The following is a 12,252-nucleotide window of genomic DNA, read 5'->3' on the forward strand; positions in this document are numbered from 1 at the left end:
GCTTCTTCATGAGACACGATCTATAGGATCCAAGTTCATCATTCCATCCCTCTACCTGTCCAGCCTTGTCTCCTGCTCTGGAGCCCAACAGTCTTCAGCCTCAGCAGCCACTCATAGGTAGTTTCCTGATACGCCATACACACATTATTTTTGTCTCCTTCCTGCTGTACCTGCTGTTAGCTCTTCCTAGATGTCCGCCTGTTCTCCTATGCCTGATTAACTTTGATTCTGCACAAAAATCTTCTCTGGAAAGGCCTCTCTGGGGTCTTGGTATCTGTCACTGTGCTGCTGTGACCTGTATATACTTCTGCCATATCGTTGATCATAGCTAAAGGTTGTATTATTTCCCCCGCTATACTGGGAGTTCCTCAAGGGCAGGGACTGTGCCGCCATCTCCGTATGTCCCTGATGTTGGCTTATTGCCTGCCTGTTTGTAGGTATTTAATACGTGTTCTTTTGAATGAATACTTGGTTTTACTTACTTTATATGAAGTCGGTGGGGAAATACATTATGCACCAGCAGCTTTTACCTTGCAAGGGCAAGGGAATGCAGACTGTGATTGGGAACCTCGTTTTTGGAACTGACTGTGCTTTTGGGGCGCACAGTGGAGGTGGGTAGACCAGGAATAGTCTGCACGAAGGAAGGAAGCAAGGTGCTACAGAATCTAGCAGCCGGTGGGTTAAGCTGCCATTTCAGGGCAGCACAGGTGGCTGTTTGGCAAATGATATATAATACATAGCTATGAACATTGATATGCCTGTTTCTTTGGTGATGTTCTGAGGAAAACATAATAAAGATAGGCTCCATGCAGCTTTTGTGATAGTTAAACTGTACATCAAATTGAATTTCTTTTTAAGATATAATGATTTTTTTATGCTCTTATCTAAATGTGTTTATAATGATTTTCCTGTAAGTTAAGAGTTCCTTCTCAGCTATGAGTTATCTCACTTTTTCTGAGGGTTGCATAATTGTTTGGGGCATTTTTACCAGAATTTTGACTGTAACAAAGTAATTTTTGTTAGCTGTGTTCTAGAGTGGGCCTGAAAGAGGGGAAGATAATTTTCTTTTAGTCATGTTTTGGTCAGATTTAGCATTCTATTTAATAGTATATTTTTAAGAAAGTTGTAGTATGCTAACCATAGAGGTACATACAGTAACAATATAAAATGTCATTTTTTTCTCCACGTTCACTCAAATGTTTCCTATTTGCTTAGTGGTGACCATTATAATGATTCAGCTAACAAGTATTTGTGGCACACCTCAGCAGTCAACCTATGTTGAGGACTATTGAAAGAACATGAAATAATGCTTCTAAGTGTGTTACTATGTTAACACCAGGAGGGCAGCACCAGATATCAACATCCTGTAATTTTTTTCAATTTTCTATAATTTATGTGAACAAACCTCCTTCCTATGTGCAAAAGTATAAAAAGGTATTTCTGCTTATCTGCCATTAAAGAAAATGTTTGCATTCTTAGGTAGAAGTAAACAGTGATATTTAAAATGTATTAAAATTGCATTACAATGTTATTTATTCTATGCCGAACTTAACCTAAGCACTGGTATCTCAGTTCCCATTCTAGCAGATTAAATTACAGAAGCACTTTACAAGAGTCCTTCGTAAATTCATTCAAAAAGTAATTGTCACATGCCAGGCAATCATTTGTTCATTCGTTCATCCTTTTAATGAAACCATTTGTTAAGCATCTACACTTCCCAGTGCACTGTGCTTAGGATATCAGGGGAGAAACAGCAGCAATCCCTGCTCTCAAGGAGTCCATACTCTCATGGAAGAAATAAATAAGCAGGTAATTATAACAGGGGACACCTAATTGAAACAGGTTGTAGCAAAGTTGGCATTGAGTTGAGTCTTAAAAGGAATCAGGCACATTGCACCAGATAAAAAGCAAGAAAAGCATGAAGAAAAGTGTTGCAGTCACAGAGAGCAGCACACACTGAACATGCTGTGTCATAAAGGCATAGACAAATGAAAGCATGTCACACGCATGAGCTGCAGGCACTCTGACATGGATAGAACATGGAGTGTGAGGGAGCCAATGTGCAGAGTAGGGGGGGCCTTGTTGGACATTCTGAGGAATTTGATGTTGGGTTGAAGGACACCTGGGAGCAGGCTGACAGACTGAAGCTGGAGTGTGAGCGGATGGTGTAAACCACTCTGAGAAACCATCCTGACAGCATTTGAGGAGTGTATCGAGGGAAGCAAGACCAAAAACAAAGTTCCGGTGCAGCCAGAGCCCTCCACGGGAAATGGGATACAGGTCAGTGCAGGCTAGGGGAGCTCGATGGAAGGGAACTGGCTGCAGTGAATCAGACTCTGTCACAGGAGCCTTGGGGAGCAAACAGGCCTGTGCAGAGGGGAGGCACAGGAGCATCATCTCTAAGAAGGTCTGTGTTACAGCCTCCAGCATTATCTTCATAAGTAATTAGTTACCCTACTGAACTCATTTCATGATTTGATAATTTAGACAGTGAGCTATTTTATATCTGTAGAACAAGTTTTTACCAATTTCATAAAATTCAGTATTGCTGCAGAATGCCTTTAGCATTTGGTGTTTTCTGACCCCTGGATTTGTTTCTTTCAGCTACTTGCATCCTATATTACTCACACGTATTAGCCCTTTATTTCATGTCTCATCAATGTTCAGTAGATTGTATATATCCTCATTTGTTGTCCTGCTATGCTGATGTGTACTGACTGTGCTGGTAGCATGTCCCATTATTACCAGTATTACCAATTTTTCATTAAACTCTGGTTGACTGTTGATATAACCATTATTTATAATTGAAAAGAAAAAGCAAAAAAGAGATGACTATTTTCTCTAATATTAATATTTAGGTTAAGTAAATTAATGTACATCTACCAGAAGTAGTATGGGGCTATTTAAGGTGGTGGTGTATTAGGGCATTCAGGCTGCTATAGCAACGTGCCTCAGACTGGATAATTTATTAACAAGAGAAATGTCCTGCTCATAGTTCTGGAGGCTCAAGATGAAGGTGCCAGGAGATTTGGTCTGATGAGGCCCCATTTCTCATAGATAGTGCCTTCCATGTCTCCTTGTCTCCTTGTGGAAGAGCGAACAAGCTTACTGGGCCTGCTTTAGAAGGCCACTAATCCCATTCATGAGGACAAAGCCCTTATGACTTAATCTTCTCCCAAAGGCCTCCCCCCTTTTTTTTTTTTTTTTTTGAGAGGTGTCTCACTCTGTCACCAGGCTGGAGTGCAGTGGCGCGATCTCAGCTCACTGCAGCCTCCACCTCCCAGGTTCAAGTGATTCTCCTGCCTCAGCCTCCTGAGTAGCTGAGACTATAGGTGTGCGCCACCATGCCCAGCTGATTTTTGTATTTTTAGTAGAGACGGGGTTTCACCGTGTTGGCCAGGATGATTTTGATCTCTTGACCTCGTGATCTGCCCGCCATCCCCACTTCTTAATACTACCACATTGGGGATTAAGTTTCAGCATAGGATGAAAATTCGTTGTGGGACAAACATTCAGACCATAGCAGATGGGACTGAAGATGGGGAAAATGGTTGCAGTAGAGTGACAGAAGAGTAAATGAAATGTAATGAAATTGCACCTACATTTGAGATTTTTAAGCCTTTTTAAAACAAATATAAATAAGGTTATATGGGGGGAAAAAAACCCAGAATGCTAACCTGGTTGTGTTAGGGTGGTAGATATAAGGGTATATTTTCTGAGCTTTTCTTTTTGCTCAGATTTTTGTGGATAATGTGGTTATAATGCTCTCATAATAAATTACGATTATTTAGAATGACAGTGTATTTTTATTGCTACTATTTGAGAGCAACAGTATGAAACATTTTGTGTGAAAGCATTGTGTTGTTTGAAGTCTGCTGAAAATATATTTTGCCAGAAATACAGGTTTTTATTTTACCCAATCTCTATACTTCCACAATCCGTACTAGATTTAAATTCTTTGAGAATTTTTCCAAATAAAAGGAAGATTTCATTTATCTTTTTTTTTTTTGGAAATGGAATCTCGCTTTGTCGCCCAGGCTGCAATGCAGTGGCGTGATTTCAGCTTGCGGCAACCTCCGCCTCTCAGGTTCAAGCCATTCTCCTGTCTCAGCCTCCTGAGTAGCTGGCATTACAGGCACACATCACCATGCCCAGCTAATTTTGTATTTTTAGTAGAGACAGGGTTTCACCATGTTGGTCAGACTAGTCTGGAACTCCTGACCTTGTGATCCTCCTGCCTCAGACTCCCAAGGTGCTGGGATTACAGGCATGAGACACTGCCCCCTCCCCGCCCCCCACCGGCCCAATCGTGAAGTTCTTGTGTATAATCTCCCCCTTGCCTTTTTTTTAAAAGGGCCGAAGAGAGAACAAATAATTCCCCTTTTAATAATTTTTGTAAGCACTTTTGAAACTTATAATAATATACTAATTTAGCCAGATAATTGAATGCTCTCCACCCCATGCTATTGAACTATGGGGTCTGCATTCTCATATCTAGAGCGCTGACCACTCCTTTTCTCTTGTGTATAGTGAGCCTTCTCCACCTAGGTTCCCTGCTTCCTGACCACAAGGGCAGCCCCTCTTTTACAGTGTACCTGATTTAAGCTTTATATCAGTATTGTGAGAAAGAAGGTATCATTTCCACTTACAGGTAAAATAGGATTTTTTTTTTTTTTTGTAGTCAACATGACCCTTTTGTGATTGTTCTTTCAAGTTGAATCAGGCAGGACCTATTGGAGAGTGCAGATGTTGATGCCTTGACAGTAGCTTCCATACCTGACTCAGCCTCTTTTTTTGACGTAGAATAGGCGAGCTTACCTGTTAGTCTAGCTTTTGCTAATTTCTTATTCAGCTTCTTTTGAAATAGCTTCTCATTACCTGCCTTTTCCTCATTTTGCATGTTCTTTTCTTTGTGGTTTTTTGTTGTTGTTTCGTTTGTTTCTTTGTTTTGTTTTGTTGAGACAGGGTCTTGCTCTTTCTCCCAGGCTGGAGTGCAGTGGTGTGGTCTCTGCTCACTGCAACCTGCGCCTCTCAGATTCAAGTGATTCTCATGCCTTAGCCACCTGAGTAGCTGGGATTACAGGTGTGTGGAACGACACCTGGCTGATTTTTGTATTTTTAGTAGAGATGGGGTTTCACCGTGTTGGCTAGGCTGGTCTCAAACTCCTGACCTCAAGTGATACACCTGCCTCAGCTTCCCAAAGTGCTGGGATTACAAGCGTGAGCCACTGTACCCAGCCTTCTTTGTTTTTCATTTTGTTTTAAGAAGTTCCTTTAAAGTTTATTTTAATGCTTGAGCTATAGTTCTCATGGCACAGAGGTTTTGTGAGCAGTGAGAAAACCTCCTATTAGAATGTTTTAGTTAATGCTTAATTTTAAATGTAGAGATAACAAGTGGAAAATATAGGAAGAATAAAGAACATGGATTTTCTGTGTTATTCAAAGAAAGTAAGAAAATTGTATTTCATTTAGCAAAATCTGTTTTAAATGTTTGTGGCAAAGTAACAGACAAGCCTCCTTTTCTGCATTTGTCTAGTATATTATAACGAATGGTCAGACTGATGTGCATGCAAAGGGTAGGAGTATAGAACTCCCTGAGGAACTTCTAACCATCTCTTTCTCGTTTGCACTTGTTCCTTTTCAGTGTGTGGACCTGAGCTGTAATGAGCTAAGCGAAGTCACATTACCAGAAAACCTGCCTCCCAAACTACAGGAGCTAGACCTGACTGGAAACCCTCGCCTTGTCCTTGACCACAAAACCCTGGAACTACTGAAGTAAGTATTCTGTAAAGCACTATACCCCCACTATTGTCCACTGGCAATGGGATTCGTATCTTAGTGAAAACAGGAAACAAAATACGAAGTATCATTGACTTGTTAGCTGTGTTAACACATGTAACAGGATATGCAAGATGCAGGGAAGCACTGAACAACCAAGATGTAACTTACATCTCAGTAGTCACTGATAACACGGCTATGACACTTAATGCAAATGTTAAGAAAGGATTTTAACAGAGATGGATGATGTAGGAAAAATCATCAGTGTGGTGCTAAAATCCAGGTTATGTAAATAAAACTGGGAATGTGGAGTAGTTAGATCCTATCAGTAGGTAGACCTTCACAGTTTGGGAAAGAGTTCATTGATGCTGTTTCAGTCTCAATATTGATAATTAGTGGTTGGAGTTTGCTATGTAAAACCTTAAAGGTTGCTGCAGTAGGAAAGATGTCGTAATGATAGTGTTTGTCATAGAACTCTAAATAAACTAAGAAGAATTAAATTATCCTCCACAATTATTATAGAGCCATTTAAAATTATTATTTAGAGCTATATTGTTAACTCAGAAGATCTTTACAGTATATTAAGTGAAAATATTAATAACATTTAAGAAGAAATTTCATAGTAATTCAATTTTCGCAATATAAATGTGTGTGCATTGGGTATATGTACATGTGTATGCATACATATACCTAGAAAATGCCTGAAAGAATGTATAACAGAAGTTAAAATGGGGTTATTCTCTGGATAACAGTATTATGGGTAGTGTTTATTTTCTTCTTTAAACTTTTCTGAATTTCCAGAATTTTTTTTCGATGTATCAGTAGTAGTTTTAAACATTAGTATACATTAGTCATTATGCATGCCATATGTGTTTATATAATGTTGGATTATTTGTTACTGAAAGTCATCTTCCATGATCTTAGGAAAATCAGAAAAGAACAGTAGAATTTTGGTGAATGGTACGTTAATGCTATCCTAGGCTATAGTGCAAACCAAAGTTTGACAAGCACTTTAAGTGATTCCTGGATAGAATTGGCCTCATTACTGCCTAATTTGTTAGCATTTTAAGTACTTGATGAGAAAGTTAATTCTGATACATAGTTGAAAATCGCTGCCTGAGTGTCCTGAGGAAGGAATAGGTTCTCCATTGTTGATCAAGTCCCTCCGTCTGTTTGGACCTATAAGATGAGAACAAAATGGCCTACATGATCTTTAAGGTACTTTTTAAGATCAAGGAAACATCGATTATCAAAATAGATCATCTTTAAACAGATACCTTTTGAGCATTTTGCACAAGTTGGATGCAAAGTTTTTGAGCATTTTTTACAAATAAAATTTCAAAATAATTGCACCAAAATTTGTTAATAAATGGAAGTAGCCACTTAGAGAAAAATCAAAGTTGCATTCTTATCTCACACCAAAATAAATTCCAGCCGAAATAGTTGAATCTGTAAAACTAAATTATTTTTGAAAGTAATAAGAAATCATATGAATATTTTCACAAGTTAGAAAAGGATGTTTTAGACCAAGAAATGAAGAGAATCAGTCACAAAAAAAGAAATTAGTACATGTAGATTGGTTTTGATATTTATGTTGTGTGGGTTTATACATATATTTTTATACACAAAAGTGTTAAATGTCTATTTCAAAAATTCTCAAGAGTAAATATAAATGGCAAATGACAAACTAGGAAGAAAAATAAAAGCATTAATATTCTTACTAGAAAGTGTTTTTGGGTTTTTTTGTTTTTGTTTTTGTTTTTTTTGAGACAGAATTTTCCCCTTGTAGCCAAGCTGGAGTGCAGTGGTGCGATCTTGGCTTACTGCAACCTCTGCCTCCATGTTAAAGCAATTCTTCTGCCCCAGCCTCCAGAGTAGGTGGGATTACAGGCAGCTGCCACCACACCCAGCTAATTTTTGTGCTTTTAGTAAAAACGGGGTTACACCATTGTTGGCCAGGCTGGTTTCAAACTCACAAAGAACAAATAAGCCAACCCCTCTATAAGTGCAAATAATATATAGAAAATCTTCCAAGTAGTTAAGAATCCACAACCTTCCAGATGTTAAATAGAAGGTAACATTTTAAGAGTAGTAGTATTTTTTTGCTACAGGAAACTTTGGGCTGAGTACATGAATATTTTTAAAAGCTTGATATAGTAGGCCAACTGCTTTTAACAAGAGTGTAAAACCAAATTACACTTTTTCAGCAGCACCAATCTGAGGGGGAAAATGTTATTCAAGCATTTTATTTTGTATTTGTTTGATACAGTAATAAGTTAGAACATCTTTTCATGTAACTATTTGTACTGCTTTTGTTAAATGTTAATGTCCTTGGTTTATTTTGTCTGAGTACTTTTCTTATTGTCTTATAAGAACACTTTCTAGCTGGCATGGTGCTCACGCCTGTAATCCCAGCACTATGGGAGGCCGAGGTGGGTGGATCACCTGAGGTCAGGAGTTTGAGACCAGCCTGACCAGCATGGTGAAACCCCTTCTCTACTAAATACAAAAAAATGAGCTGGGTGAGGTGGTACATGCCTGTAATCCCAGCTACTTGGGAGGCTGAGGCAGGAGAATTACGTGAGCCTGGGAGGAGGAGGTTGCAGTGAGCCAAGATTGCACCATTGCACTCCAGCCTGGGCAACAAGAGTGACACTCCATCTCAAAAAATAAAAAATAAAGATACACAAGAGTCAGCATTCAGATCACTTCAGTTAGCTGCTCAGCCGTACTATGTTCAGCCAGACAGAGAAGAGAAATTGCTGCTTCACTAGAAAGAATTATTTGTGTGTTGGAGAGAGGAGGTGGTTAAGAGTTATTTTTTTCCTTTAATAATCAGGCTAGGAAATGGAATTATTTCTCTGAAGACTTTGTGTTCTGTAAAAATTATAAATGTCTTTAGAAATGAGCCTTTACTTTTTTCCCTAGACTTCAGGACATATCTTAAGAGCCTTAGGGCATGTCTTAAAAAACCTATTATATTGCTTACTGTTTCAGATGGATAAAATTGAGTACCTGGTCATATGGAGAGCAAATAATGGAGGACTGTCTTTTTTTGTTGTTGTTAATGCCTCTTATATTGATAGAATTGAAAACTTAGAAAAAAAGATTTAGCTCTAGCCTTATTAATAAGTTAATACAAGGTATTCACTTGATTGGGGGATTTTCTATTGACACTGTGTTTTTCAGAATAAGAGGAAAAGTAAATGTTTGCTAGTAATTGAGAATAGAAATTTTCTTTAGCTAGATATTTTCAAATTTCAGAAAAATTGCCAGCAGTTATTTCTGGAATCAAAGGGAATACTAGTTAGATATTGATTTACTTTTTAAAAGTTTTCACTTGTTCTCAGGAAGGACATACAGTATTTGTTAGATTTGGGAGTATTGGGTACCAACAGATAATGTTAATTCTTGGGGTCAAGACAGAAGTGTTTAGGTGTTGCTTAAGTTGTCAAGAGAAAATACATATACTTTTTCTCTTGTTTAAATAATGAGGGGGAAACTTAGTGGCAATTTACAAGTAAGAGGACTTAACTTCACCTTGTGGTAGCCAGCCTTTTATAAACAGACTACTTCACATCAATTAATTACTTCCTGTTTGGGGCACAGATGCTTTCTAGAGACTGATTTTTAAGAAACCCTATTTGAGAATTTATTCCTTTAGTATTTCTGTTTTGGGTCCTCTTGGATCAGTTATGGCATGTGAGGGCTAAGGTGAGGTAAGAAATCTCGCAGTTTAAATACATACAGTTAACTTGTAATTTATTAAATACCCCTCATTTACTTTGTAATTTTACATACATGTTTTATTTTGATATTACCATACTTGGCTTATACCTGTAAGGAAAGAATTGGAAGCTCCAGGGAACATCAAGTCCGTGATAATATTTGTCAAATATTTGGAGGAGTTAATGGACAGAAATTGGATTTGGAGATGAATATTGCAGAATTATCTACATCATCTTAATGCAGTATAATTGTGGCTTAGGTTTTTTGTTTTTGTTCTTTTCAAGTCTGAGTATTCATTGTGTAAAAATACACCCATCTTAATACTTAATTTTTGTTTTTTCATGCCAAGGCTGAGAACCTTGTCATTCCCAGGAGAGAGCAGTCATCTAATGTGGACCATGTGAAAGTCTCTAATAGCTGCTTTAAGATGCTCATTAAAACTAATTTTCATGCTCTGTATATATGTCCCTTGGTTTTCATTACAATGATTAGCTGGTTCTTATTGCTGATAAATATTTCAGACACATTAAACACAGTAAGAAATGTTAAGTACAGAGTGCTTAACAAGTGTATTTTTTATTTCTCAGATAAAGGTAGCAATTTGCTCACATTTGGTTTTAGTGATTCCTGTTCCCTCCCTGTTTCTCTTGTTAGTAATATCCGCTGTTTCAAGATTGATCAGCCTTCTACAGGAGACGCTTCTGGAGCCCCAGCTGTATGGAGTCATGGTTACACTGAAGCTTCAGGGGTAAAAAACAAGTAAGTGGGAAGAAACTTTGGAAGAACTGCCTTCTGCCTGCCTCACTCCTTTAGTCGGGTAGAAAGAAACTCAGTGCTATAGCACACACTTTTCTCATGTAAAATTTATTGGAGTATTCCAAGTTTTCCCAAAGTGAGGCCCCCTCGTGACTTATGTTTGAACATTAAGTGAAGGCCTTGCTTGGCATCACATACTCTCCCTTAGTAGGAGAGGTTGCTAGGATACAAGGTAACTGACACATTATATCTGTGTAAGACTCCAGTGTTTGCAAAAGGCCTAAGTATTGAAATGAATCCCTGCTCCTTTGAAAAGCCCCTTTATCTTTCTCTGAGGTTTATCAAGCAGAACAGAGATAGTATTAAAGGAGAAGTAGCTTAATTGTGCATATTCAAGTTCATTCCTATTACTGACCATGGAGCTATTTTTACAATCTAAATTAGCTTGGCAGGAGGAGTTTGATGTCCATTGCCTGTAATGTCATCTGCTTGCCTTGCCACCAGGACTTGACCATCTAAGTATCTTTTTCTTCTCCATTTTCACCACCCTTCCCTCTCTTAGATACAGATGTTGATTTTTCCTGAAAAACATAACCAGGCTTTTCAGGTTTGCTTGTATTGTGTGAAGAGTTGCTAATAATTAGTACCTAGACAGGTAAAGAATACTATAAATTAGAATGGTCATAATTGAATTAGCTGAAGTATAAGAACACAACATTATTGCAAGTAAGGGAAGAACAGAAAGTGGAGGTAGATCTAATAATAGCTAACATTAGTATTCAACCCTGGGCACACATTAGAATCAGTCAGGTAAGGAAATTTTTTAAAAAGTCTCCCAACCTAGACTCATTAAATCAGAATGTTTTAAAATCTCCCCTAGGTGATTCTAATGTGTGTCTAAGCTTGAGAACCACCGACTGTCTAAATACTCTTCATGGAAAATAAAAGGTTTGGAATTGTTGCTGCCGTTCTAACTGCTTTTCCTTGGCGCAGAAAACAGCATCAACTAAAGTTCTAGATCTGACGCATTGATCTTTTCCCCTTTCCCTAAGGTGTCATTTGGCCTTGTGCTCTCTAGAAGAGAGTTAACAGCTCTGTTCTATTTGCTCAGAAAAGGCAGAATAACCAGCGGAGGTGTGCCTCAGTTCTGCCCGGGCTCTAGCTACTGCCTGATTTCCATGTACTTTGCACAATATGTCATTGTGTTGGGGCAGAGGAGAATTCATATATTTTTTAGAGCACTCAAAGTTTCTTTCTGGAGATTGCTACTTTTTAGATCAAAGGCTCTTTTATGTCTTGCTTACAAACACCAGTATATGAAACTGCTAATTCCTGAACAATAATGTGAAATCTTTAGTTTTTAAATATCACTGTATATTAACATGTATTATCTACTCACATGTATTAATAGAGCAAGTAACCAATTAGATCTGGGTAGGCTTTTTGGCATAACTCCCCCTTCCACAGTTCTGTCACAGAGGTACAGAAAAGTTCACTACAACCCTTTGATTTGTTCTAAAGTGAACACACCTTCAGACCACTACCTGCATCCAGAAATAGAAAATGAACAATCAGAGTCATTGAAAGAGAGAAATGAATAAATATAGGAAATTGAAATGGACAGCATCCCAGTAGTCCCAGGTTACCCTTGGCCCTCACTCTCTATTTCCCTTGCTTTTGTTACCTTTTGGTTTTGCCAATATAAGTTTCTCTAGAGGTTTTTGTGTTTTTTTTTGGTGTTTATTGTTTTGTTTTTACTTTGTTTGCATTGTTGATAGTCACTTAAGGAGTTTGCTGCTTGACACCTTGAGAGACAGGGAAAACTGTGGTTGTCTTGTCTCCAAATCTCAATAGACGTCTATTCTCTTCTCTCCCCCTGCTCCTTTTCCCCGGGGTGCAGTATTCTCTTCCTGTCAGGTCATTTCTGATCCTTTGGGGAAACCCAAGAGGGAGCTACAGTTGGATAATTAACTTTTTTTTTTTTTTTTG

General features: G+C 38.1%; 1 protein-coding gene across 1 annotated transcript in view; it reads left to right on the forward strand.

The window, feature by feature from the left end:
- PHLPP1 (PH domain and leucine rich repeat protein phosphatase 1) overlaps positions 1 to 12,252 on the forward strand; it is a 248,393-nt gene that overhangs the window by 223,857 nt on the left and 12,284 nt on the right. The window contains exons 13-14 of the mRNA XM_035271295.3: positions 5,645 to 5,775; positions 10,162 to 10,266. Coding sequence (XP_035127186.3) covers positions 5,645 to 5,775; positions 10,162 to 10,266 — 236 coding nt within the window. The remainder of the gene's footprint in view (positions 1 to 5,644; positions 5,776 to 10,161; positions 10,267 to 12,252) is intronic.

Source organism: Callithrix jacchus, chromosome 13, assembly GCF_049354715.1.
Source record: "Callithrix jacchus isolate 240 chromosome 13, calJac240_pri, whole genome shotgun sequence".
NCBI classification, from domain to species: Eukaryota; Metazoa; Chordata; class Mammalia; order Primates; family Cebidae; genus Callithrix; species Callithrix jacchus.